At 39.3% G+C, this 27,859-nt stretch overlaps 1 protein-coding gene across 5 annotated transcripts; it reads right to left on the reverse strand.

Annotated features, from left to right (window-relative positions):
* Window positions 1-372: 372 nt before the first annotated feature.
* cenpj (centromere protein J) lies at window positions 373-27,859 on the reverse strand. Of its 5 annotated transcripts, none has more exons than XM_008107970.3 (17): window positions 27,729-27,859; window positions 24,407-24,898; window positions 23,871-23,994; window positions 19,993-20,253; window positions 18,023-18,161; window positions 13,297-13,402; window positions 11,492-13,058; window positions 9,826-9,958; window positions 9,212-9,377; window positions 6,448-6,684; window positions 5,562-5,661; window positions 4,159-4,268; window positions 3,037-3,144; window positions 1,876-2,016; window positions 1,710-1,794; window positions 1,271-1,391; window positions 373-684 (listed from the first exon to the last, which is right to left on the reverse strand). In XM_008107970.3, exons 2-17 carry the CDS (start codon window positions 24,827-24,829, stop codon window positions 492-494), a joined length of 4,014 nt encoding a protein of 1,337 aa, XP_008106177.2. In that variant the 5' UTR covers window positions 24,830-24,898; window positions 27,729-27,859; the 3' UTR covers window positions 373-491. The 5 variants fall into 5 exon arrangements, with proteins under 5 accessions (XP_008106177.2, XP_008106178.2, XP_008106179.2 ...); XM_008107971.3 differs by having other exon boundaries at window positions 9,826-9,955; window positions 27,653-27,799; XM_008107972.3 differs by having other exon boundaries at window positions 4,168-4,268; window positions 27,653-27,799.

The raw sequence follows: 27,859 nt of genomic DNA on the forward strand, positions 1-27,859 counted from the left end.
TAAAAATGTCTCAGGCCACAAGTCGCTTCTGGTGTGAGAGAATTGGCCGTCTACAAAGACATTGCCCAGAGGATGCCCAGATATGTTACCATCCTGTGGTAGGCTGGGGAAGCATGGTAAGCTGGAACTGACAGACGGGAGCTCATCCCGTCTCGCTAATTCGAACCGCAGTTCAGCCGGCACATGGGTTTAAACCATTGCGCCACCACGGCTCCTGATAACTGGTGGAAGCTGTTCTGCAGTGCTCCTCTGCTGAGATTGAAGATGCTGCTGAGGCTTCATAGTAAATTTTTGGTTCGCTGTGAGGCATATGAACTAGGTGTACTAGTGACAGGTAATTTGCCAAAGCCCACATATTAGAGTACAATAGCAGTTGTTTCAAAATTTATTGACAACACAGTTTTACTCTTATATACAAATAATTTTTACAAGTGAGATTAGGGTAGTGTTTAGAAAAGCTAAAAAGAAAACAGACAAGACAGAACATACATTTATGGGAGAGTGTCCATAATAACATTGCCATCCTTATCTTTAACTCTTACTCGACCTGAAGCATATTGAGTCTCTTGACGTCCGTCCACATAAACTGTCTTGATGGTTCCATCAGGATATTCACGTCTCTTGAAATGGGCTGTGTGCATTTCTTGCTGCCCATTATTGAATTCTATCATTCTACTTCCATCCCTAAAAAAACATAAGTAACTTTTAAAAATAAATTTCAGTGTGATTTTTAATCTACAGCTAAATTACACAGCAATATTGAGTAGATTGCTCCCAAAGATGTGCTAGGTCTTATTTTCAGAGGATGCCTTATTTTTCCATGAAGAATAATTCACATTTATTGTTGAACAAAAAAAAGAACATTTATTATATGGAGTACAGTAGTTGTCATCACAAACCAGCATAACCAGACAAACTATGAATCCTTTCAAGAATGTCTTGTTACTACCATTATTTCCATGTACAATACTCTATGATATGTACATTTACCAATCCTGCATGCTCTGGTGTTATGTTTGGCAAGCATGCTTCAAATCAAAAACTTTGCTAGGTCGTACTTACAGGGGAGGCCTTATATTTAGCAATTCAGCAAAACCTCTACTAGGTCTTACTTTCAGGGGATGTCTTATTTTCGGGGAAACCGGGTACATGAGTATATATCTATAGTACTTGACATCACTCTCTAGCAACAGTCTTTTCCCCAAAAATATTTTAAATGAGATCTACAAATTCTCCTACATAGCAATGGGTTTTATCAAAATAAACTTACTGTTGTATGTGGACGATGGTGCCATCAGGAAAAATGTTTACTTCTCGTCCATCCGTGAATACATTTTTAATGGTTTGATCGGGGAATACAATCTCTTTCCTTCCATCTGGAAAATGCTTTTCTGCAATCATGATCATACTGCATGTCAGAATGTTCATACGCTTCACTTTTTTCATCATAGTTCTTAAATGTACAGTAGTCACTCCACATTCATGGATTGAAACTTTGTGGATTTGTTTATTCCCAGGCTTGCTGTCACCCTACTTAGACAGGCATGGGCAAACGTCAGTCCTCCAGATGTTTTGGACTTCAACTCCCACAAGTCCTGTAGGCTGTTAGCACTTGTGGGAGTTGAAGTCCAAAACACCTGGAGGGCCCAAGTTTGACCTTGCCTGAACTATATGTTTACAGAAGAGGAAAACAACACTATTCAATTTACCTATCTGTCCATTGGAGAAATGGAGAACTTCTAAACCTGTAGGGTATGTGGTATGGGTCGTTTTGGCATCTGCATAATAGTATACCTATGAATAAATGTTCATAAAAATGATATTAGTAGATCATCTTGGCTGTCTATGATGACACACAGATTGCTAGATACATACCACTCTCTGATCTTCCAAGATTTGTTTTATATCCCCATTAAAAAAGCTCACAGTTGTAATCTTTCCATCATAGCTCACTTCTTTCCGTGTGCCATTAGGGAAAATAATAAGGTGGGATCCATTTTTCAAAAGCTTTTCAACCTAAAAAAATTAAGCAAAATGAATGTGCGTTTCATACTTAGACTGCAGATGAAATTGATAGTTTGATGTACTGGAAAATCTGAATTGATACAATTGATACCTTCATGAGGATTGAGCAAGCTAAGATAAAATCTAGCCTGAGAACAAAGAAAAGATGGATAGAAATTTCACAACTTGCTATTTTGAAGCAGATGGAAATTTGTTTGGTTGTCTATAAAAACCCACTGAGCATGACATCCATTTTACATTAAGGTCTCCACATGCAATGAGGAAAGTTACACAAATTCAGTGTTCATTTGGACACTTGCTGTAAGTATAGTGACATAATGAAGCATGGTCTGGTTTATTTATTTTTTTGCACTATCACCTGCTTCAAAATGTCTGATTTGCTTGTTTCCAAATAACAATGCCCATATTAAAATATGATAAAAAATTTAAGAGTTGAACAAGAAGAAATACAGGTAAACAGACTGAGCTAATATGAAAAGATAATATTGTTGAGACTTATGACACCTCTTGACTTTGGCATTAGATGACTTAACAGTATATGTTTTAAACTAAATCCTGCATAGTTAGACTCACCAGTGGAGATGAGGAAAGACAACCACTTACATTGTACAGACAGTCCCCAAGTTACAAACATCCAACTAACGTATGACTCCTAGTTAAAAAGGGGGGGGGACAACAGGAAGTGAGGAAATATGCCCCTAGGAAAGGAGATGCATTCCTGGAAGAGTTTTGGGGAAAAGGTGTCTCCAGTGAAGCTTTTTCACCAATCCTTAATTCCACAGCAACCCAAAATTTTCAAAATCCAATCATAGGGACAGAAAGTGAGGTGAACACAGCTATCCAATTTTTTTTTAAATAGCTGGAGTTACATTTTTTAAAGTATCTAATTTACATACAAATTCAACTTAAGAACAAACCCAAAGAACCTATCTTGTTTGTAACCAAGGTACTACCTGTACTATATTATTCCTAAGTACTATGGTTCTGTAAACTTCAGAGATAACATGTTACCTTTCCATCAGGATGTGTTGCTTCACCCTCTACTATTCTGTGTTCACCATCTGAAGTATCAGGCGTGACTATTGATGCCGAGTCAACTATACCACTGGCAGGTAAATTCTGAAATAGGAAGTAATCCCTTAAAATCCCAATGGACACTAGATGACCACATTATCTGCACAGTTCTGCACAAAACTAATTTGTCAATGAAAATGTTAAAAAAACATGCAGTACTGTGGTGATCCTCAGACTCACTACATCTGCAATAATGTTATGTCCATATGCACACTGCGTTGAATCCAGACATAACCATGATTTGAATAGATTCAATGACCTTAGCAAAAGACCCGTTAGCCTCTCACATTGTTTTCAGTGGGAATGCAAAATTAAGCCTTGATCCATCCCACTGTGATGCAGAATATACTGGGACACCTTTAGCAGGGCCTCTTTTGTAGCCACATAAACAGCACTGAAATACATGCAAAACAGATCAGTGGTGCTCAGGTTGCCTCCGATGGATGTTGGTTACAGTCTGCCTTTTACTCAGTATCCCTAATAAGAATTCTGAAGAACAACATAAAAATGGCTGCCTTAAAAGCCATGCTAACTTGTATGCCAATTGACATCTTGCCCTAAACCTATTGGGGGGGGGGGGGGGCAAAAACAGTACGGGTGTAATTTTGTTAATTATTAATGCTACAATCTGACAAAAAGACATATTTTTTAAAAAAAATCATACTTGAACTAAAATTTAGAATCTATTGTGGAGAAATAAAGCAATATTCAGCTGAATTATTTGGATCTAAGGTACATAGGAAATAAAATCTTAATTCACAATGTGCAGGGTACTAAAACATGGAGCTACAGTGTAGGAATAGAAACCTTAATGCCTAGCATTCTTTTAATTTAGAATGAATAACGTTTTCTCTCAGCCATCACGCATATGGTGAATTCCAGTGAATTCCCATGAGGCCAAGCTTAAAAATGGCTATTAGTGGCCATGGGAGCTATAGTCCAAAACAGCTTGGGGAAGATTTCTGTCAGGGGAAAACTGTAGTACTCCCCTTTATCAGTTTTGGTTATCAGATATACTAAGCCCCTCTCTCCCAAACTGAAAAGACAAAATTCTCTTACTTTACTTACTACCATAAAGTTCCTGGAAGAATCTTCAAAAGGCTTAACTGAATTGTCTGAAGAGCCATCCTTATGTACAGCTGATGGTTTAGGTTTTGCAAATGTTTTTTCTATTTTAGTGTAAGCAAAACAGAAGATGGAATTAAAACCTTTCCTAGGACATGGGCTCCAATAGGTTACTATGCATTCCCATTCATTTTCCAGTCAAATTACTATGAGCCCCCCAACAAATAATTATCAGTAACATTCATGCTAACCTACCTAACTCAGTAACAGTCTGTTGGTAATAGAAATGGTAGACCAACATGATGTTTAAAATGAATAGATTTTTTATCCTGTTCTTGGATAAAAAATTTGCTAGCAAAAAAGGAAAGATGCCAAGGCACAATAAATTATCAAACTTTCAGGTAGATGAAGAAAAATAAGAGGATGAAGGGAACCCTACCAAGCAAAGTGATGGAAGATAAGATGGCCTCTGGAGAAAGTAAAACTGCAAGAGGCAATAAAAGGGATAAAGGGAATTTACAAAAAATTAACTATTTCTAGCAACTACAATAAGAATTCCAAGCTGATCTTGCTAAGGAGATAAGGTCATTAAAAAAGAGCTGGAGAAACTCAATGCATATAAGAATGATACAAGTAAAACAGCCCTGTTGGAGCTAAAGTGTTAAATCTGTGCCTAAAACATGAAGGATGAACAAAAGAGTTTGCAGAACAAAATGAGGATTACGACATAAACTTGAAGATCCAAAAAACAAATTTTGTTTAAATATTCATAATTTCTTTGAGGAGGAAAATCCAAATAGCCTCTGAAATATTTTTGGTATGTTTTAAAGAAGTAACAGCCTGGTTTTCTTCTCACTGAAGAGGACAATGAAAGAATTTATAGGACCAGCAGAACTCATAATGACTACTTTAGAGACATCATAATAAGGTTTGCAAGATACTCTAAAAAACCAGAACTGTATAAAGACTTGAATAACAAAAACTTGACATAAAAGAGAAAATAATCAAGATTTATTGAGGCTTGGAAGAAATGCATTGCTTCTGTTATTTGAGGCAATAATGGACTTAAACCTCCTTCGCATCAAGAGCGATTTTGGGAAAATGAGTATTGAAGTTTGTGATTTATATACTGTATTAAAAACACAATTATTTTGAAGATAACTGCTTTGTATGGTGATTGACAAGGATAAAGTTCATGACTTTGATTTGGAGGAATGGAATCAAGAGGGAGAAGTTAAATTATGGTATCTGTACAGGTAGTAGGGATTGTATGTATAGGGATAAAAGTGGTTGGAAATGAAATGGAAAAAATAAGAAAATTAAGACACTAACGATCTCACAAAATACCACCTTAAGACATTAAAATACTTGTTTAGAGAGAAATAATGTATTTTTACCTTCTGACGGAGGATCACATTTGCCATTCATCTTACTGTTCTTTTCTGTTTGATGAGCTGATGAAAACGTCTGACTTTTTTGCAGTATAGCTGAGGAGTGCTAAAAAAAATCAAAACAGCCTAGTAAGAAGGTTTTTAAAATACTTGTAATCTTTTGCCCTAAAATATTGTTTTTACCATAATTCTGCCACCTTTCAAAACTGACACCATTCAAAATCTAAAACATTGCCAGAATTAATAATCATGATAATCCACTCATATTTAGCTTATCTATCCTTACACACTGGCACATGATTATTCTAAAGAAGCTACAATAATATATCTTTAATGAAAACTTTAGGAACTGAGGCAGCTTGTCAATCAGGACTTTACACTTGAAAAAAATCATCCTTCTAGATTTGTTCTCTAAGACTTCATCTGACAGTTGTATGTGCATTCATCCCTTTTAATGCAAAATTAAACTACTAAAAGAACCAAGAGGCAACTCAAAAGCATCTGTCAACCAAAAACAACTTGTTGAAACAGCCAAGAGTACTTGAATATTAGTCAGCTTTGACCCTAACAAAATTAAGATGCTAGATTGCTTTCATTATATCCATTTCTAGAGGCAAGCTTCAACTTCTCAGTAAGCTGAATATATGGTATTTTTGTAGAATCAAGAGACATGAAAAATAGTATTTATATCCCATTTCTTTACCAGAAAACAGACTGAGAGTACATGGTCATAAAATCCCTAATGTGTAGGTTAGAATGAAGGATAGATGATGTGTAAGGATCTCAATGTAGATCTCTCTACTCTTACTGTTACCCTAAATACTGCAATTTGTATCGACACACAATGTGAATCACTCACAACATGCACTATCGTACATCAAAGACAACTTACAATAGATTCTGCTCTCTTTGCGTAACTACTATCTGTTTTCTTCTTGTTTGCAGAAGCTTCTTTTCTCTTCCAAGCCTCCAAACGACATCTTTCCATGATTTTGATCTCTTCCCGGAGCTGCAGATTTTCCTTGGTTAAGGCCTCTATCTGGTCTCTGAGACGCATGTGGGTTGTTGACCATTTTGCTTCTCTTCTTTTTAGGTCTCCCTGCAGGGTTGCCATTTGCTGTTTCAACGCCTTAATAGATTCATATACAAAATCAATCACTTTCTGCTACATTTCATGAAAGCACAAAAGTAAAAGACACTGAGGGGGAAAAACAGCTATGTCAGGATTAAAACTATTCTCTATCAAGAAGCGCAGAGCATACTCCTCACCTCCCAACAAGTATCAGTATGCTCATTTTACAGTACTCTTATTTCTTACCTTAAGGTAAATAACGGGGACAACTGATTCCAGATTGTACAAAGCAGAAATAAAACAAGGCTGTTAGAGCTGCTAATAAAAAATCTTTACAAGGAACTAAGTCTACTATATCATGTTAATGACTTAGAATGTGAAAGCCTCTTTTTTTATTGGGCTCTGTTCAAAAGCGCCCCACTGCTTGGCTGCTGTCAAGCCCTGGGAAGGGTCCCTGCTGATGTCTCTTACTGGTAAACGATAAACTATAAGGATCTAGCTGTTCTGGGCTCCCATGGCAAGGAAACGGTGGGTGAACTCCATTTGAGAGTGTACCGTCATTTTTCCTCCAATTAACCAAGCTGAGGCCACCTGCTTCCCTATGGTCTGGACTGCCTACCTGTTCTTCCAACCAGTAAGTGACAACAGCAGGGACTTCAATTGCCAAATGGTGGGAAGACATGGCACTGCATGTGCAGAGCTAGATTTAGGACCTCAGCTTGTTTCTTAAATATTAATTCATATGTTTAAGAGGGATGATGCACTAAGTATGAAGTTGACACACCTGAGCTGCTCAAAAGGTGACTCCAGTGGTTCTCTCAAAAACAAGTTTTTGGGGCAAATGAGCTGCAGTGGGAAGAAGGGTCTACCCTCTTTGGATGTGCTCCGCTATTCATGTCAAGCACAGGATCCTATTTATTTACTTACTTTATTTTATGCCGCCTTTCTCCCAACATTGAGACTAAAGGTATGTATGTATCTCTATCTATCCATTGATATGCATTTTCCAAGTTGGCTCCCACAGTCAGAGAGCATTGTGAGCCTCATCAACAATGGATCTGGACTAAACTTGGCACACATACATGACCAACTTTAAGTACTGGTGGGGTTTTGGACAGGAGGATTGTTCATCCAAAATCAAAGAGCACTGTGACCCCAACAAATTATGGATCTGGACCAAAATTGGCACGTAAACCCATCATAACCAACTTTACATCCTGGTGCAGTTTGGGGACATTGACAGATGATGATGGGAGTTGTAGTTTGCCAACATCCCTATGCATTTCTTGATTGGACCATTTATAAAATCCAAAAACAAACAATGATTATTTCTAATAAATAGCACTAGAAAAGACATAACCCCAATTAGGATAATTGATTATAACCTGTTGGGATCACAACCTAATGGGAATTATGAACTGTTAGGATCATAAGCTATTGGGGAGCAGAGTTTCAGAGGTGTTCCTTTAGTTTATTGGGTAATGGAAGATCACTCGGCACGTAAATACTTAGTTTCTATGCAATGGTTTCAGAAGACAAAGATTCAAGTAGACTTCTTTTAAAGTAACATGTTTGTTTTACTCATACGTAGCTTCGTGTATTTAAAATATAGGTACATTTCTTATTAGGTTAAGCTTTAATATGTTTCAGTTTGTATCTTTAACTTATAATCTTTAAGTTTCTTCAAAACTATTGCTCTGTATAGCTCCCTTTTATAACAGTCTACTTCCAAGAAAACTCAAGCCTCAACTTCTAACACTGGCTTCTGTACTCAAAAAGACTCAAGCCTCAATGGTCATTTCTAACTCATCCTTTTAAAATCTGAAAATTCTAAACAGACACTAAGCCAGTCACGTGGTCTGCAACCCTTCCCACTGCTTTAAATATATAGAGCTAAGGAAACTGCAAACCAAAGAAGACATACACTTCAGGAAATAAACCAACACATTATAAAACAAACAACAAATAAAGGAGGCTTGAGAAGGTTGCTACCTCCATCAACCCTGGCATGGCCAGGCACTTAAGCTAGTATGAATATAAAAATATGATTAAATATTTTCTTTAGTGAAGCATAAAAATACAATCAAAGCTACATTTAAACCCTGTACAGCTGCACACACACACACACAAATCCCGCTCTCACCATCCCCAGCAGCCTGTCTCATCATTCCCTAAATACTTGATGGCAGATCTATGTATCCTACCCTGGTCCAAATGCATAATGGCTGAATCAAAACCACAAGCATCCACAGACGAACTGTATCACAGACTTATGGAGAGGAATGCGAATCCCTGGTGTGTGCCAGTTACTCCATTGCTGAACATTTCTGTTACAATCTACTGAGAGACAAGCAAGCAAGACCATAGATCAAAACTGGATACAGCAGCTGCCCAAAAGATCTCACTGAGTGACTACAAATACAGAAGCTTTGAATATGATAGCATAACTCTGTTCATTTTACAGCATGAGCTAGCTATGCAAAACATATTATCTACCTTGGATACAATAACTTGCTTGATTTGTTCCTGTGAAAATGTTTTCCCAGTAGAGAAAGCCAAATAAGTTCTTTCTTTCTATTCATACCTGAATTTCATCACGTTCTTTTTTATCGGGAATGGCTCTAGCTGCCTGTGCATATTTCTCAAAGACTTTACGTTCTTTTTGCAATTTTCGTACTTCTTCTTTTTTAAAATCTTCTATTTGAGCTAGTTCTTTCACTTTCTGTTGTTCAAAGTCTGCAATTTCTTTCCTGAAATAGTTGAATACAGCAAATCAACAAGATGCAAAAGCAGACTGTAAAAACTAGCCCCCACCCTGCCCCTGGTTTTGCTGCTAGGTTTGATTTGGCTTTTAATGGGTTGTGGCCAACCATCTTGAATATTTCAGAATATAGGTAGTGTAGACACATTTCACGTAAAAACAAAAGAGCCACTTGAAACCACAATATAATTCTTTTAACTGTAAATCACCTAACAAAATATGTGAATTATCACTTTGTGCTTCTATGAAACTATTCCTTCTGCATCTTTAATGCTTTATATACAAATCTCTCTAGATTCAGGTTGTATAAATGAATGAAGCTCACATACCAATAACATTACTTTTACATAGACGAGATTGTTTAACCTGTGCAGGCCTATTCAAGATACATTCAAATTAGGGAGCAGAAGCCCGACATAATATTCTGAAAAATTTACCTGAGATTTACCATAGCATTTTCACGCTCTTCTCGAAGCTTTGTGAGTGAGGCATTTTCTACCCTAAATCTTTCAATTTCCGTTTCCAGTTGAACAAGTTTATCTTTCAAGATCTGAGAACGAGCAGAATCTGCTAGTGGGAAAAAAGAACTATAAAATGTATGCTTAGACATATATTATATGTATCATGTAATCATTCTCTCAATCTCCCACCTACTTTGTAGGTTTGTAGGTTTTGAAACCAGTTATATAACCAAAGTGGAAAAGAGATACTGATGAATCAGTGTAGAACTGAGATAAATTAATTAGGCTTAGCTACATAGAAACATTATATGTAAAAATGTATGGACAGAAGTTATAAGAATACTTTTCATTTAAAGCCTTTATTCTCCAGCTATAAAGGAAACAAAGCAGTGTGTGTCTGTTTTTAAAGCTTTTTAATTTTTTTGTAAGACAATATCAAATTCTCATTTTTGGGGAAAGTGGGAAATTTTAAAACCCCATATTCCCAGGACACATTAACATGTCTTTTAATCTCTGTATATAGATAATCCAGTTGTGATTTCTGTTTGGGGTTATGGTTTAGAACAATTTCTTGTGATCTAATGAATGAATATATTCATAGCTAAAGAAAAACCTGGGGTCCTTTCTGTGCCTTTCACCCCTTTTCAAGTCTTCTATGGCGCCATCTACACTGACCATTTGATGCAGTTTCAAACTGGTACTGAAGAAAGTGGTTTTTCTGTGCATACAAAATCCTGTAACCATTTTGAGGCCCAATGGTTATTACATAAAAGCTCTTATGCGCATTAAGGACTTTCTTTCATGTGTTTTCCTGGGTGTTTGCCACCAGTTTTCAGCTAGCACTAAATGGTGCATTAGATGATCTGCATTAAATGGTTGGTGTAGATGCATCTTTTACAAATGTATAGAGGGGGTGGGGAACAAAAAAGGATAGGCCGTCTGCCCCATTCCTTTTGTTGTCAGACTCTATAGATAAGAACTCTGTTTCAGAAGCAGAGAGTGCTTTCCACTCAGTAAGCTCCCCAAACAATTTCTCAAGTCATTAGATCCCAGAAGTACCATAAATAAGTAGGAAAGAACTCTACATTTCAGATGTTGTCTGTCCAGTTTGAAAACAGCAATACAAAGATGCTGTGGACTAGGCTTTCTACAACAGGGATAAACATAAGGCATAGCAACATGGCTTGCATTAAATCAGGCAATGTGTGCATCTGGCCCGGTTTACCCTGAGCTGCCTCAATATCTAAGGATATGAAGGAATTGAGTTCCATCAGCTGCTACTTGATCCTTCTTGACTACCTATGGCTGGAGGGGCTAGATTTTCACTGCCATATAATGCAGTTTGAATCTGTATTAAATGGTCAGTGTAGACTCATACAATGCAGTTCAACACAGCTAAACTGCATTGTATGGCAGTGTACATCCAGTCAGTGATTGAATGTAAAGCATCTGTCCTATCACTAGACAGCATTCATCACAATGCCAATAGGACTGACCTCAGGCATAACATATGAAAGGCAAAACTATGTACATATCATTCTGATATTCTCTTCCAAGAATACAACAAAGAGAACCTTTCAAGGCTCATGCAGCTGTGCATTATTGGGCAGACAATCCTACACAATGCTCAGTTCTTTCTTACCCCCCGATTCTTCCTGAGATGTGTTGGGTTTGGCATCATGTTTCTGCGGTGCATCCACTTTCTGCTTGGGCTTCAGAGCAGGAAAGAGCTTCAGCATCAGGTCTGTTGTGGGAGGTGCAGTCACCTCACCATCATCAGTCAAATTTTGGTGAGGTACCTCTTCCCCTTTCTTCACCATGGCAACCTTCCTCTTTATCACTTTATCTGGGAACATCAACTCATTTTTGGCAGAGCCATTGGAAGGCAGAGGCACTTTGATAACCAGGCCACTGTTTTCTAATTCATTACACTGATTCCCATGTTCTTCGAAGTCAGACCATGTTGTTTCATCACCAAACTCAACGTCATTGCTATTTCCACAGCAAATATTTTCAGATATGGGATCTTTGCTTATCTCATTAGCTGGGCAGCTACAAGGATTTTTTCCCTGTAAATCAGGGCTAGCTTCTTTGTTTGGGTCTTTAGCTTTTCCTTCATACTCAGAAAGTTCAGGAATCTTATAATCACTACTATATTTCAAAGCTAAGTTTTTAGGTCTCTCACTCACAGGCTTTATGGTAGTCTCAAATTCCTCCTCAGATTCAGAGGTCTTATCACTGCTGCTGTCAGATCCATCTTCATCGTCCCAACTTGGATTTCTAAAATCTTGAAATCCCTCAGTGGGAAAAGCCTGAGATATTTTGCTGTCAAATTTATTTTGATGATTCTTCAGTGATTCGTGGGACTGGCAGCCTACAACTGTGGCCCTAGTTCTTTCATTGTTATCTTGGGAAACATACCATTCTCCATTTCTGCTATTCACAGCTGTAATATCCAGCACATGCATTTGCTCGGGCCTGGATTTGACAGGAGTGGAAGACAGTCTGTGCCCTGTGGAAATGTGCTGGCCCTGATCCAAAATCCGTACGATAAGCGAGGAATTGCTAGCAAAAGAGATTTCATCCGCAGCCTGCTCCAGAAACAAAAATTCATCCAATTCGTTTTTTTCTTTTTCCTTCTCAGTGTCCCAGTTTTCCAACTTCCTTTGGAAAGAAAGTTCAAAAGAGAAATCAGGTCCTTCTTCAAAGGCATCTGTGAGACATCTGGCTGGTTTCAAAGGATGCTCGGGTTTTTCACCGGGTAAAATGTCAATTTCATTTAATGCCACAGGGGCCGTTACGTTTTCTTTATTATTTTCATCGTTTATTTGTGATCTGATAGACTTTCTCAGTTCACCAGGTTTCCTTTCATTGGGGTTTTCTCTTGCAGATAAAGGGATACCTTTCCTAAACACTGTTCTTTTTCGAGCAGTAAAACCCTTCTTCATTTTAGCATTCTGACAGCCTTCTTTAGGCACAACATTGTCAGAAACCTGGTCTTTATTTGAAGGTGCAGTTTTCCGATGAAGCTGTAGCTTGTTCGCTTTAACTGAATTGCTGACTTCAGAAATATCTGGATGAAGACTTACTTTGCTTTCCTTTTGTTTAGCTACTCTGGACTTGGCATTAGTAAACCTACTTAAACCTTCCCCTCGCTTTAGAAAAGGATGTTTTGCAACTGGTTTCTGGAAAGTTGTTTTGCTAGTATCCTAAAAAAAACCAAACACTATATTAGACTTTTTATACATGCACACACACACACATACATGTGCTTGATTTTCCTTATATTAATAATATATTCCATCAAAACACTCTTTAAGAATCCCATATTTACTACTATAGTTTTGACTCTGCAAGAATGAGAGGAAAATTAAACAGGGATGTATCTTTACATTATAAATTTGGCAAATTTTAATAACTGTGCAACTAGTAGCTATAATTACTAACCTCTACATTTCCCTTTTGGCTGAGTCTCTGCTCTTCCAGTTGTATCTGTTCTTCCAGAAATTCTTCAAATGTCTGTTTTCTCTCTTCGATAGTGGCAAGAAGAGGCCTGTTACAAGAGATACAGGTTTAATTGTCAAATTGGCTTCAAATTCCTAGGACTCATTTGCTTATTTTGTCTAAATATAATATTTTACCTGTCCAACTTATATGATCACATTTTACCTTCTTATAATATAGATCAGGCATGGGCAAACTAAGGCCCGGGGGCCAGATGCGGCCCCCTGGGCACTTACATCAGGCCCTCCCAATTTTCCCTATCTTCTCAGCATAAGGACATGGTGGCCAGTCGCATCCTTATACAGAAAGGACAGGGGAGGAAGGCACGCAGCAGCTGAGAGCCCTCTGGAGCACTCTCAGCCACAGCATGTCTTGCAAGCGGCACCATCCTTATGCCGAGAGGATGGCCCGAGGAAGGCACGCAGTGTCCAAGAGCCCTCCAAAACGCTCTTGGCTGTCACCTGTCTCATCCTCCTCCCAGCATAATGTCAAAAGGACATCCCAAAGATTAGGGAGGAGGATTGGGGCAGTTGCTGCATGTCTCATTTTCCTCCTGGCATAAGGATGGGGTGAGCAGCCCCATCTTTATGCCACGAGGACAACCTGAGGATGACCCAGGCCCTGCTCTGCCCCCTCCCTGCCCCACCCTCTCACAGGCCCTCTCCCTCCCGACCCTCTCGATCAGGCCCACAATGTGACCCCAAGGCAAAAATGTTTGCCCATGCTTAGTATAGATTCATAGCAGTTGTAAACCTATCTAGTTCGCTATCCTGTTTTCCACAATGGTCAATCAGATGGCAATGGCAAGCACACAACACAACAAAAGATAGCAGCAATAGCCCTCTGCTCCTGCCATTTCCCAGCACTGCTTCTTCAGAGGAATGCTTTCCCCTAAACAGAACCTAATTTCTTCCACTAACTAATCTAATATTCTTTCATGTCTCACCTTTATAATGGGATTTCAGAACAATCAAAAATTTAAGATAAATTCTCAGTCTTGAGCGAAAAGCAGGGCACAAATAATACATACATATATAAAATTGCACACAGACTCACAAACCTCATCAGGCGCACTTTAAACTAGATCCACTGGGGGAGGGGAACAACAGCCTGGCGAACACTATATTACCCACGACCACAGGTAACCGCCAAAAGGCTAAATGTAGGGCTGCACAAACACAGCAAGGACCAAGTACAGAGAGCACAATAATCCCAAATAAACAGCTCGAGGGGAGGTCACAGGGGCTTACATGTCTTTACACTAATGCTCAGAGCATGGGAAATAAGCAAGACGAACTCCAACTCTTAGCACAGCACCACACATACGATGTCATAGGCATCACTGAAACTTGGTGGGATGACTCCCATCACTGGAATTTAACCATTGAGGGCTATAACCTCTTTCACAGAAATAGAACAAAGGGAAGAGGAGGGGGAGTAGCTTTATATGTCAAAAACAGTTACGTTGCAGAAGAAATGCAAGACTAATCCGGGAAACCAGCTTGAAAGCATCTGGATAAGAATCAAGGGAACCGGGACTCAAAAAGATCTTGTCATGGGTGTCTACTACAGACCTCCGAGTCAGGATGAAGGACTTGATGAAGCCTTCTGTCAACAGCTGACCAAACAGGCACAAAGAAGAGATATAGTAGTCATGGGCAATTTCAATTATCCCGATATCTGCTGGAAAACAAACTCAGCCAAGAGTACAAAGTCCAACAAATTCCTCACTTGCTTTGCAGACAATTTTATGGTCCAGAAGGTAGAAGAGGCAACAAGGGGATCAGCAACTCTTGATCTAATCTTAACAAATGTGGAAGGCCTGATCAATACAGTTGAAGTGGTTGGATCCTTAGGGGCAAGTGACCATGTGCTCTTGCAGTTTGCAATACAAAGGAATGCTGAAACTAAGACAAGTCAAACACGCATTCTGGACTTTAAGAGAGCTGACTTCCAAAAAATGAAGGAATTACTGAGCGGCATTCCATGGACGCCAATATTAAAAAACAAGGGAGTTAAGGAGGGATGGGAGTTTTTCAAAAGTGAAATACTCAAGGTGCAAATGCAAACAGTGCCAACAAAGAAGAAAAATAAGACAAGTGCAAAGAAGCCAGAATGGATGTCCAAAGAACTTCTAACTGAGCTAAAACTCAAAAGTGACATGCACAAGAAGTGGAAAAGGGGAGAAATCACCAAAGAAGAATTCAAACGTATAGCCAACACCTGTAGGGAAAAGGTTCGCAAGGCTAAAGCGCAAAATGAGCTCAGGCTTGCCAGGGACATAAAAAACAACAAAAAAGGCTTTTTTGCTTACGTTGGTAGAAAAAGGAAGAAAAAGGAGGCGATAGGGCCACTGCAAGGAGAAGATGGGGTGATGGCGACAGGGGATAGGGAAAAGGCAGAACTGCTTAACACCTTCTTTGCCTCGGTCTTCTCAGAAAAAGAAAGCCATCTTCAACCTCAGCAACATGGAATGGACGAAGGATTGGGGGAAATCCAACCCCAAATAGGCAAACAAGTTGTCCAGGAACACCTGGCTGCTCTAAACGAATTCAAGTCGCCAGGGCCAGATCAACTACATCCAAGAGTACTGAAGGAACTAGCGGAAGTTATTTCAGAACCACTGGCAATTATCTTTGAGAGTTCTTGGAGAACGGGAGAAGTCCCAGCAGATTGGAGGAGGGCGAATGTGGTCCCTATCTTCAAGAAGGGGAAAAAGAACGACCCAAACAATTACCGTCCGGTCAGCCTCACATCGATACCAGACAAGATTCTGGAAAAGATCATTAAGGAAGTGGTCTGCGAACACTTAGAAACAAATGCGGTCATTGCTAATAGTCAACATGGATTTACCAAAAACAAGTCATGCCAGACTAATCTGATCTCTTTTTTCGATAGAGTTACGAGTTGGGTCGATATAGGGAATGCCGTGGATGTAGCATACCTGGATTTCAGTAAGGCCTTCGACAAAGTCCCCCACGACCTTCTGGCAAACAAACTAGTAAAATGTGGGCTCTACAAAACTACGGTTAGGTGGATCTGTAATTGGCTAAGCGAACAAACCCAAAGGGTGATCACCAATGCATCGTCTTCATCATGGAAAGAAGTGACAAGTGGAGTGCTGCAGGGCTCCGTCCTGGGCCCGGTTCTGTTCAACATCTTTATTAACGACTTAGACGAAGGGTTAGAAGGCACGATCATCAAGTTTGTAGACGACACCAAACTGGGAGGGATAGCTAACACTCCAGAAGACAGGAGCAGAATTCAAAACGATCTTGACAGACTAGAGAGATGGGCCGAAACTAACAAAATGAAGTTCAACAGGGACAAATGCAAGATACTTCACTTCGGCAGAAAAAAATGGAATGCAAAGATACAGAATGGGGGACGCCTGGCTTGACAGCAGTGTGTGCAAAAAAGACCTTGGAGTCCTCGTGGACAACAAGTTAAACATGAGCCAACAATGTGATGGGGCAGCTAAAAAAGCCAACGGGATTCTGGCCTGCATCAATAGGGGAATAGCATCTAGATCCAGGGAAGTCATGCTCCCCCTCTATTCTGCCTTGGTCAGACCACACCTGGAATACTGTGTCCAATTTTGGGCACCGCAGTTGAAGGGAGATGTTGACAAGCTGGAAAGCGTCCAGAGGAGGGCGACTAAAATGATTAAGGGTCTGGAGAACAAGCCCTATGAGGAGCGGCTTAAAGAGCTGGGCATGTTTAGCCTGCAGAAGAGAAGGCTGAGAGGAGACATGATAGCCATGTACAAATACGTGAAGGGAAGTCATAGGGAGGAGGGAGCAAGCTTGTTTTCTGCTGCCCTGCAGACTAGGACGCAGAACAATGGCTTCAAACTACAGGAAAGGAGATTCCACCTGAACATCAGGAAGAACTTCCTGACTGTGAGAGCTGTTCGGCAGTGGAACTCTCTCCCCCGGGGCGTGGTGGAGGCTCCTTCTTTGGAGGCTTTTAAGCAGAGGCTGGATGGCCATCTGTCGGGGGTGCTTTGAATGCAATTTCCTGCTTCTTAGCAGGGGTTGGACTGGATGGCCCTGAGGTCTCTTCCAACTCTACTATTCTATGATTCTATGAAAATAATAACAACAACGTTTTAGATTAAAACAACAAGTTTAAACATATAAATGTACTAAACATGATATTAAGTTTAACTATGATAACAGCATAAAATATTACAACTAAGTTTCTTTTATTTTAGTTGTTGTACACATGCAACAATAAATTAAAACCCAAAAACATAATAAAAAGCCAAATGTTCACTTAATGCTAAAACAAAATCAACACTAGTGCCAATCACATCTTCAAGGGGAAGCCATTCCACAATGGGGTGCAACAGCTGAGAAGGTCCTTTTCCAGGTCTTAGCACAATGAGAGAGGAAGAAAATTTCTCTCTAACATTACTGATTGTTAGTTGCTAAACATCAATATGTGGTTCAGGCTCCTTCTTTGGAGGCTTTTAAACAGAAGCTGGATGGCCATCTGTTGGGAATGCTTTATATGTAATTTTCCTGTTTCTTGGCAGGGGATTGGACTGGATGGCCCATGAGATCTCTTCCAACTCCATGATTCTATGATACATATGTGTGTGTTTATACGTAAATGTAAATGTAGGAGTAGTATCATGGTTCACTTGCAAAACAAAAACCCTTACCTTTCCTCTGCATTAAGACTGCCTGAACACTTGCCCGCAGCCAGACGTTTGGAGGATTCTGTATAAGCTTTCCATTCACAACTAACATCACCATCTCCACATGCCAAACTATTTTGCTCAGGAGACCAATTATTTTCTCCTGCAAAATAAACAGAAAATGGAAGCTTGGCCAAAGTGATAAAAATAAAGTATTGTTGTTATTATTTATTTATTTATTTCTATCTCTTTGATGTAGGTCTTTTTGTGGCTGAGGTCCTCTTATCTTATCTGGTCAATCAATGTAGTCTGCTTTTTCATTAGCCCAATAGTTTAACAAACATTCATTATTTATCTTATCCATCAAGAGGCCAAGAAAGAGTGAGTTTTCATTTGTCTTTTTGTCTGGATTTTCTTTTCTATCATTGTCGTTATTCTGTACCTAATAATCTTACCCCTCCTAACACCCCACAGAAAAGGATCCTTGAATTACATAAACATCTCATTCTAGGCATTTCCTTGAGTTTCACTGTGCTTTCAAAAAAGGCCACTATCATAAGATTTATGGAATGATTATGTTGATTGCACCTGGCTAACTTTGGGGGGGGGGGGGGGGTTACCTCATCAATACTGGCGTTAACCTGTTGTCTTATGTTTATAGTTAATTGGGGCATTATGCACAGTGTTCAGAAGGAACACATTTGCTTTAATTAGAACTGACTCTTTTAACCCTATATAGTCACAATAAATATCACAGTGTACATTTACATTTAACTTCAATACATTTTAAATTAATAATTAACTCAACTTCAGGACTAGAAATTGAAAAATTGTGTAGGTAGGAAAAACAAAGGCATCACATTTTAAAATCACAAGAGAATTTTAGTCATTCGTTTGGAATATATTGCCATTATCAAGTATCTTTAAAGACAACATTTTCCAGGTAAAAGAACTAGCCATCTTTTCCCCCTTTGCAAATCTATCATTACTGAAATTATTTTTAAAATAAATTTTAATCATGTTTACTAAATTTTATTTCAACAAAATGATGCAAATGCGACACCAATATATACACATACATACATATATACATACATATACATATATACATGCAAGCAACAAATAAATAATTAAAAAACACAAGAATCTATATATATAAAAGAGTGATGGAATCCTGGCACCGAGCAAAACAACAAAACTAAACACCCCCCAACCTCGAAATTTCACAACACAATCCATCATCCACGCCTCGAGGTTGAAACCACAAAATATCACGTCACGAACCTCCACAGGGCCTAAAAAACTCCAAAAACCGGAGTTATTCAGTGCAATTCCAATGGGCCACAGCAACGCGTGGCAGGGCACAGCTAGTGAATAGATATAAGGGGGAGTAAAAATAATATCAACAAATCAAAGTATTACTCAATTTATTTAAGCGGAGACTAAAATTCTCCCTAGGAGATCCACTGGCTGCTAAAATACAGTATGCTACATCATGTAACGGTAGCCTAAAAATCTGTACTTTACCTGTACACTGAGTGTAACACTGTGATGCAACTAAGTCTGTGAAGCCAGGAAGAGTGTCAGAAATCAGCCATAAACTTACTAAATAATCGTAGAAAAGGCACCAATTCTTTCAGTTTCAACCCACCCTCCTCTTCATTCCAAATATAATAGTTACCAGTGGCGTTTAGATATGGCAATCTAAAAGTTGATAGTTGAAAAAGTGACTGTTCCAAGCTCTGCCCTATGATAGCACTTAGTGTTAAAGCTACCTTCCAGAACTTCAACAATATGTTTTCAGTGTTTTCTCATAATAATGATGATGATGATGATGATGATGATAATGGCTGAACTCTCACTGGAAGAGGAAAACAACCAATTTTTGTTGTTTCTGTATTCCTGCATTTAAAAGAATCCTTACAACATCTCTATAAGATAGGTTGGCATTCAATAATATAGATGTTCTTTGTTAAATTAAATGCACATCTTACCTGTTAGGTCACTTCTGTCTTCACTTTCTATTCCATCCTGTGCTTTGAAAGGCATGTCTTTTTCAGACAGACTTCCTTTCAATGCTTGGCCATTTTTGAGTTTCTCAAGAGAATCCCTTCGTTCAGTGGGAGAAGAAATACAAGAAACACTGTCCAGGTGAGCACTGTCATCATGGCAACGTGATGGAAGATATGGCACAGGGAATAAATGAGTTGGTTGAACATATCTTTGATTCATCCCATCTTCTGTTACAGTAAAACCTTGTAGTTTAAACACAAAACCATGACACAAGTTATCAGTATTCTACCTATGGGGGAAGAAACAGCCGAAGGCAAACACTTTTCCCCACCTCTAAGCATTCTGCATTTTATGGTATTCTTAAAACTGTAATCAAGAAAAAAAATGAAAAAGAATAATTGAAATGATTGTGGGCGAGGTTCTAGTATATTCATTAAATATCTTCTCTTGCTTTGTTTATTTCAAGTTTGGGTAAGGGAGCAATTTCCTAATAGCCAAGCTAAGTGTTGTCATCATATCATATCCCCTTTTTAAAATAGATCTGCTTAAGTTGCGACTGACTGATAAAGCAGAATCATACAAGAAGCTCGGCCCCTCATTGCACATCAAGAAAACCAAAGTGCTCTTTCAGCAGTTACCAACTAATCCCTCCACAATACAGTTTAATTGTATAACATTAGAAAATGTTGACCATTTCTGCTACCTTGGCAGCCACCTCTCCACAAAAATCAACATCGGCACTGAAATACAACACTGATCTGCAAGTGCAGCATTTTTCCAAATAAAGCAGAATTTGAGGATTGAAACATCTATATATATAAAAGAGTGATGGCATCACGGCAATTCACAAAACAACAAAAGTACAGGCCCCCCAACCTCAAAATTTGACAACACAACCCATCATCCACACCTCAAGGTTGATACAACAAAAAGAAAAGAAAAATAAAGTCCTAATTAGAGGGAGAGCAATAATTTTTTTTATCCAATTGCTGCCAGTTTAGAGGGCTAATCTCTGCCCACTTGGTTGCCTAGCAACCATGGGACAGCCAGGTTTCAGTTAGGGGACAGGCAGATTTAGGCCTCACTTAGACTTCTTCCACAGATTATCTAATTTGCACTGGATTATATGGCAGTGTAGACTCAAGGCCCTTCCACACAGCTATATAACCCATTTATAATCTTATATTATCTGCTTTGCACTGGATTATCTTGACTCCACACTACCATATAATCCACTTCAGTGTGCATTTTATACAGCTGTGAAGAAGGAGCCTCATATAATCCAGTTCTGAGCAGATAATATAAGATTAGAAATATACAGTAGAGTCTCACTTATCCAACGTAAACAGGCCGGCAGGATAAGTGAATATGTTGGATAATAAGAAGGGATTCAGGAAAAGCCAATTAAACATCAAATTAGGTAATCGTTATACAAATTAAGCACCAAAACATCATATTATACAACAAATTTGACAGAAAAAGTAGTTCCATGCGCAGTAATGCTATGTAGTATTTACAGTAGAGTCTCACTTATCCAGCACTCGCTTATCCAACGTTCTGGATTATCCAACGCATTTTTGTAGTCAATGCTTTCAATATATCGTGATATTTTGGTGCTAAATTCATAAATACAGTAATTACTATATAGCATTACTGTGTACTGAACTACTTTTTCTGACAAATTTGTTGTCTAACATGATGTTTTGGTGCTTAATTTGTAAAATCATAACTTAATTTGATGTTTAATAGGGTTATCCTTAATTCCTCATTATCCAACATATTCGCTTATCCAACGTTCTGCCGGCCCGTTTATGTTGGATAAGTAAGACTCTACTGTACTGTATTTACAAATTTACCACTAAAATATCACAATGAATTTAAAACACTGACTACAAAAACATTGATTATGAAAAGGCAGACTGCGTTGGATAATCCAGAACATTGTATAAGCGAATGTTGGATAAGTGAGATTCTTCTTTAATATGAAATAATTACTGGGATAGAATAATGCAGAACAATATAATCTCTAAAACCAGGACAGTAAATAAACAGGGGAAATCCACACAGGAAACAATCAGGGCCAGCTAACACCTCCCAACAAAGTATTCCCATCATCAAAGTCTGGCAAATCCTGTTTTCTCAGGGCCACAGACAGTAGAAGCACGTAAAATATCGCAAACAACACCACTCTGAAAACAAGGGAATTCCAGACAGGAAACAATCAGGGCCAGCTAACACCTCCCAACAAAGTATTCCCATCATCAAAGTCTGGAAAATCCTCTGTTTTCTCAGGGCCACAGACAGTAGAAGCACATAAAATATCGCAAACAACACCACTCTGAAAACAAGGGAATTCCAGACAGGAAACAATCAGGGCCAGCTAACACCTCCCAACAAAAAATTAACTCAGGGAGGAAACAGCCAGGCTTTAAAGCTGCAAGGCCATTACATCCTAATCATTTTTCCTAATTGCAGCATTCATACTTGCCTCCAACAGACAAAAAAAACCAATCAGAAATATTGTATATTTACAACCTTTAGGAAATAATATCCCCTGATGGCGCAGCGTGTTAAAGCGCTGAGCTGCTGAACTTCTGGACCGAAAGGCCACAGGTTTGAATTGGGGGAGCGGAGAGAGCCCCCACTGTTAGCCCCAGCTTCTGCCAACCCAGAAGTTCGAAAACATGCAAATGTTAGTGCATCAATAGGTACTGCTCCGGCGGGAAGGTAACGCCGCTCCATGTAGTCATCCCACATGACCTTGGAGGAGTCTATGGACGACGCCGGCTCTTCGGCTTAGAAATGGAGATGAGCACCAATCTCCAGAGTAAGACACGACTGGACTTAATGTCTGGGGAAAACCTTTACCCTTGACCTTAACTACCACCAATTCCTCAATACTTTATTTCCCATACCACCAGACTTCGCCACAGCAACGCGTGGCCGGGCACAGCTAGTCTGTTTATAAAGCTATTGTCCTCCCAACCCTGTTATAGGCCTGTAGGTCTATAGACGTCCCACTCAACTTCTGGAACGATTCCATCAGCATTGCCTCTGAAAAATCCTGCAAATCTCTTGGGAAGACAGGCAGACAAATGTCAGCGTATATGAAGAAGCAAAGACCACCATCACTGAAGCGATGCTTCTGCGCCATCAACTTATCTGGATTGTCCACGTCCAAATGCCCAATCGCCGTCTCCCAAAGTAGTTATTATACTCCCAACTCAAGAATGGAAAAAGAAATGTTGGTGGACAGGAAATAGATTTAAAGGTGGGCTTACAGCTAAACTTAAAAACTGTGGCATAGACACCAAGAACTGGGAAGCCCTGGCCCTTGAGCACTCTAGCTGGAAGTCAGCTGTGATCAGCAGTTCTGTGGAATTTGAAGAGGCATGAATGGAGAGCGAAAGGGAGAAACATGCCAAGAGGAAGGCACATTAAGCCAACCCTGATCGGGACCGCCTTCTACCTGGAAACCGATGTCCTCACTGTGGAAGAACATGCGGTTCAAGAATAAGGCTCCACAGTCATCTACATACCCACTGCCAAGACACTACACTTGAAAGGCTATCATACTCTGACAAAGAGGGATCGCCTAAGTAAGTAAAACTTAGAAAAGGTACTTTTAGGTTAGCCAACCTACTTCTGTTCTAAAGGCTGGCTATGTATAAGTACAATATTCCTATAAATAAGAGATATGTTGGAAGACTGAAATACAGAAAGCCGCTTCCAACAAGTAATTTTAGGACTGATTTACACATTTCTGATGAAATAATTATTAAATGGAGCAAATTTGCAGACTAGAGCTCTCTGCTTATCTTAATGGCAATGAACATTTTTAAAGGTGTACCTCACTTACCAGAGTGTGTTTGCTGCCCAGAGACTCTAGAAAGTAGTTTCTGTTGCTCCTCCATTAGTTTCTGAATTTGATCCATTTGTTGCCTTCTCAGTTGCTCTTGCTTGTGCTGCTGCACTCCTTTGAGCTTTATGAGCATTAGAAGCCAAGCATATTCTTAGAAACGTACATTTAAAATAATCAGCATAATAAAATAAGAAAAAGAAAAACTTTACAGTAAAATCAGAATATATTTCAAGGTGAAAATATTCACTGAAACTGAAGTTTAACAAGTAAACAACTTTAACTGTGGAAATACAGGGAGCTCAAATTAAAATAGACAAAATGTTATTTTGGGCACTCTCATCCAACCAGCTTTGTCAAACAACTAAATTGTTTGACAAAGATTTCTCTTGTAAATTTCTTCAGTGCATCTATCAAATTCCCTAGGTATATTAAAAATAATAGGTTATTTTTTTATAAAGTGTCAACTAGCCATAACTATTAAGTCTTAACACTCTAATTCTGACACATGTACACTTAGTAAGACTAGGGTTTACCTGCTCAAGCTTTTGAAGAAGTTGATCAGAGCAATGGTTTTCACCAATATCTTCAAATTCATCACATTCAGGGTCAGTTTGCGAAGCTAACAGTGTGGCTGGAGCTTCCTGAACCATAGCCACATGGTCTTGCTTAGCCAAAGAATTTGGAAATAAAATGTTGGGTCCATCCAACATTTCCTCACAAGGATTAGTAAGTCTGAAGGCTTGCCCTTTGTGCAAAGAGTCTTCACTCAGAGAAGAGCTCCTTGAACTGTAGAGTGAATGCACTCCAAGACTTAATGGGGCATTTTCAAAACTGTTTGCTCTGGTGATTTTCATATTGGGGAACATAGGATTTAGTATGACTCCAGCACGGGAAGCATCAGACATCCAGTGTGCGGCCAAGTTCTCTTCCCAATTCAGATCTGCAGAGGTTGCCATCTCAAAAATGATGATTATAATCTAATCCTCAGTCATTTGTACAGGTGGCAAAAATAGAGATTTCAGGTCCTGGGCAATTAAACAAAATTATCAGGTTTAATACACACAATCCATCTTTTTTTTGGATAACAAAGGTCTTTTAGGACTGATATAGAAGTAACAATTCTGATTCCTTAATTTTGATTCCTATAAGCCTTAAAGTCATTTCTGAGATACAGTGATACAGTGTTCCCTCGCTACTTCGCAGTTCACTTTTCGCAGATTCGCTATTTCGTGGTTTTTCAATAACCTCTAAAAGACTATTATAAATAATAAAAAATTACAATTTACAGCCTAATGAAGGGAGGAAGGAAAAGCCAAAGGGAGAGAAAGGGAGCCCAAGTGGCAACGGGAGGAGGAGGCGGCGATTTATCAACACACACACAGTTGGTTGATAAAGACTTAAAATAGTGTATAACTACTAAAATAATGTATAAATATTAAAATAAATATAGCGTCCCTACTTCACGGATTTTCACTTACTGTGGGTGGTCCTGGAACCTAGCCCCCGCAATAAATGAGGGAACACTGTATTTCTGATATAAGCTCTCCGTGGTGGAGCAGTTTAAACTGCTGAGCTGCTGAACTTGCTGACCGAAAGTTCAGTGGTTCGAATCCAGGGAGTGGGGTGAGTTCCCGATGTTAGCCCAAGCTTCTGCCAACCTAGCAGTTTGAAATCATGCAAATGTGAGTAGATCAATAGGTACCGCTCCATGCAGTCATGTGGCCACATGATCTTGGAGGTGTCAGTGGACAACGCCAGCTCTTCAGCTTAGAAATGGAGATGAGCAGCAACCCCCAGAGCTGGACACAACTAGACTTAATGTCAGGGAAAAACTTTTACCTAAGACAAACCTAGCATGCGGTTTTCTTGGAAGATTTTTTTCAAAGGGGGTTGCCCTCTGAGGCCAAAAGAGTGTGATGTCCAAAGTCACCCAGAGGCTGAGCAGGGATTCTCCCAATGCTCTAGTCTAGGGCTTCTTAATGTGTGGGTCCTGACCCCAAATGGGGTCCCTTTAGCTCAGTGTTGGAGTCACAGAAAATAGCAGCAGTAAAAGGTTTCCGAAACACCACCCGTTAACACAAATCTGTTGGCAACAATGTGTTGCATGGACTCTGCAGAAAATGTTTCAGCTGTGCTCCACAGAAAGGAAAATCAGCCTGTTTAGTGAAAAATGTATACGATCTGAAGTGAAACCAGAGACTAGCATAGCAAATTATTATCAGAAAATGTTTGGGGTTTTTTTTTACCTGTTTTACATATCTAGGGTTGTGTAAAATCTTCCAGACATGAGTGGAAAAAGTTTAAGAAGCTATTCCAACACTCAAATAGGTACAGCATACTAATATTTCATTGCCACAGATTTAAAAAACAGATGTGACAAAACCCAACAATTATCTCACACATCAGGTAAATTCCACTAGAAAAAAAGTAAGCAGCATCCTATGTTCCTTAAAGATTTCCATCTTTCTACTTCCACAAAAAGAATAAAGCAACCACAGAATTATGAGATTTGCCAGTTAGAAGTGCCTATAAAGCCTTAGCCCAGCCTACCTGTCCGAATGTATCTTCCTCTATGAACCACCTCGGAGTTTAAGATCATCTGGGGAGTCCCTGCTCTCGGTCCCACCTCCTTTGCAGGTGCGGTTGGTGGGGACGAGAGACAGGGCCTTCTCAGTGGTGGCCCCTTGGCTGTGGAACTCTCTTTCCAGTGAAATTAGATCAGCTCCCTCCGTCCTGATCTTTAGGAAGAAATTAAAAACCTGGCCATGGGACCAAGCTTTTGGAGAGCAGTCTGTGCAATAGGCAGCTATGAAGCAATGCTAACACGACTGGAATGGCTCCTGGGTTATGATTTCAGATCTTGTGTGGTCTTAACAGTTGATTTTAATGTACTGGTATGTTATTATTTTTTTAATTTTTACTGATTTTAATGTATGTGTATACTATATTTGTATATTTATGTTATATGACATTGAATTATTCCCAATTTGGAAGCTGCTCTGAGTCTTATTATAGACAACAACAACAATTTGGTGAGGAATGTGGGATATTATTATTATTATTACTGACAACAACAACAATTTGGTGAGGAATGCAAGATATTATTATGATTGACAACAATAACAATTTGGTGAGGAATGCAAGATATTATTATTATTGACAACAACAATTTGGTGAGGAATGCAGGATATTATCATTATTATTACTGACAACAACAATAATTTGGTGAGGAATGCAAGATATTATTATTATTATTATTATTGACAACAACAATTTGGCGAGGAATGCGGGATATTATTATTATTATTATTATTATTATTATTATTATTATTATTATTATTATTATTATTAACAACAGCAGCAACAGTTTGGTGAGGCACCAGCACTTTTTGACAGAGAAGACTAAAGACCTTGTAAAACCACAACTCCCGGCTGTTAGGAATTGTGGGAGTTGAAGTCCAAAATACCCGGAGGGCCGAAGTTTGCCCAGGCCTGGTGTAGACGCACCCCAGGCTTCCATAGCATTGAGCTGTGGCAGTTAAGTGGTGCCAAACTGGGTTAATTTTGCAGTTTCAGGGAAGGAGAGGAGAAACGCCACACAAAAGCCACACAAAAGCCACGGGCAGGCATGACAAAGTGCTCTTTAAACGCCGAATAAGAGGCCCTGAATAGCAAAGAACTGAGACTTCCCCTCAGGAGCAGTTCCATCTTTCGCCATGAAGCCCCAAGTTTCCTCCCTCCCACATGCACACAAGCATAACAACAATAACAACGCATACCAGCCGCCCCTTCGCCGCTCTGCAAAACTTCCCTCCCTGACAGGACCGACTCCACTCCTGTGCATCCTTTACAAACCTGCCGCCACCCTGCCAGCTCTCAGCGCCACAGGCTGAACAATGCCAGCCGCGTTGCCTTCTGGGAGTTGTGGTTCCCCGCCCGGGAAGGGCCTCTCCGAAAGGGCTAAGCTTAGCCCAGCGAACTACAAT

The sequence above is a fragment of the Anolis carolinensis genome, chromosome 3 (assembly GCF_035594765.1).
Source record: "Anolis carolinensis isolate JA03-04 chromosome 3, rAnoCar3.1.pri, whole genome shotgun sequence".
NCBI lineage: Eukaryota > Metazoa > Chordata > Lepidosauria > Squamata > Dactyloidae > Anolis > Anolis carolinensis.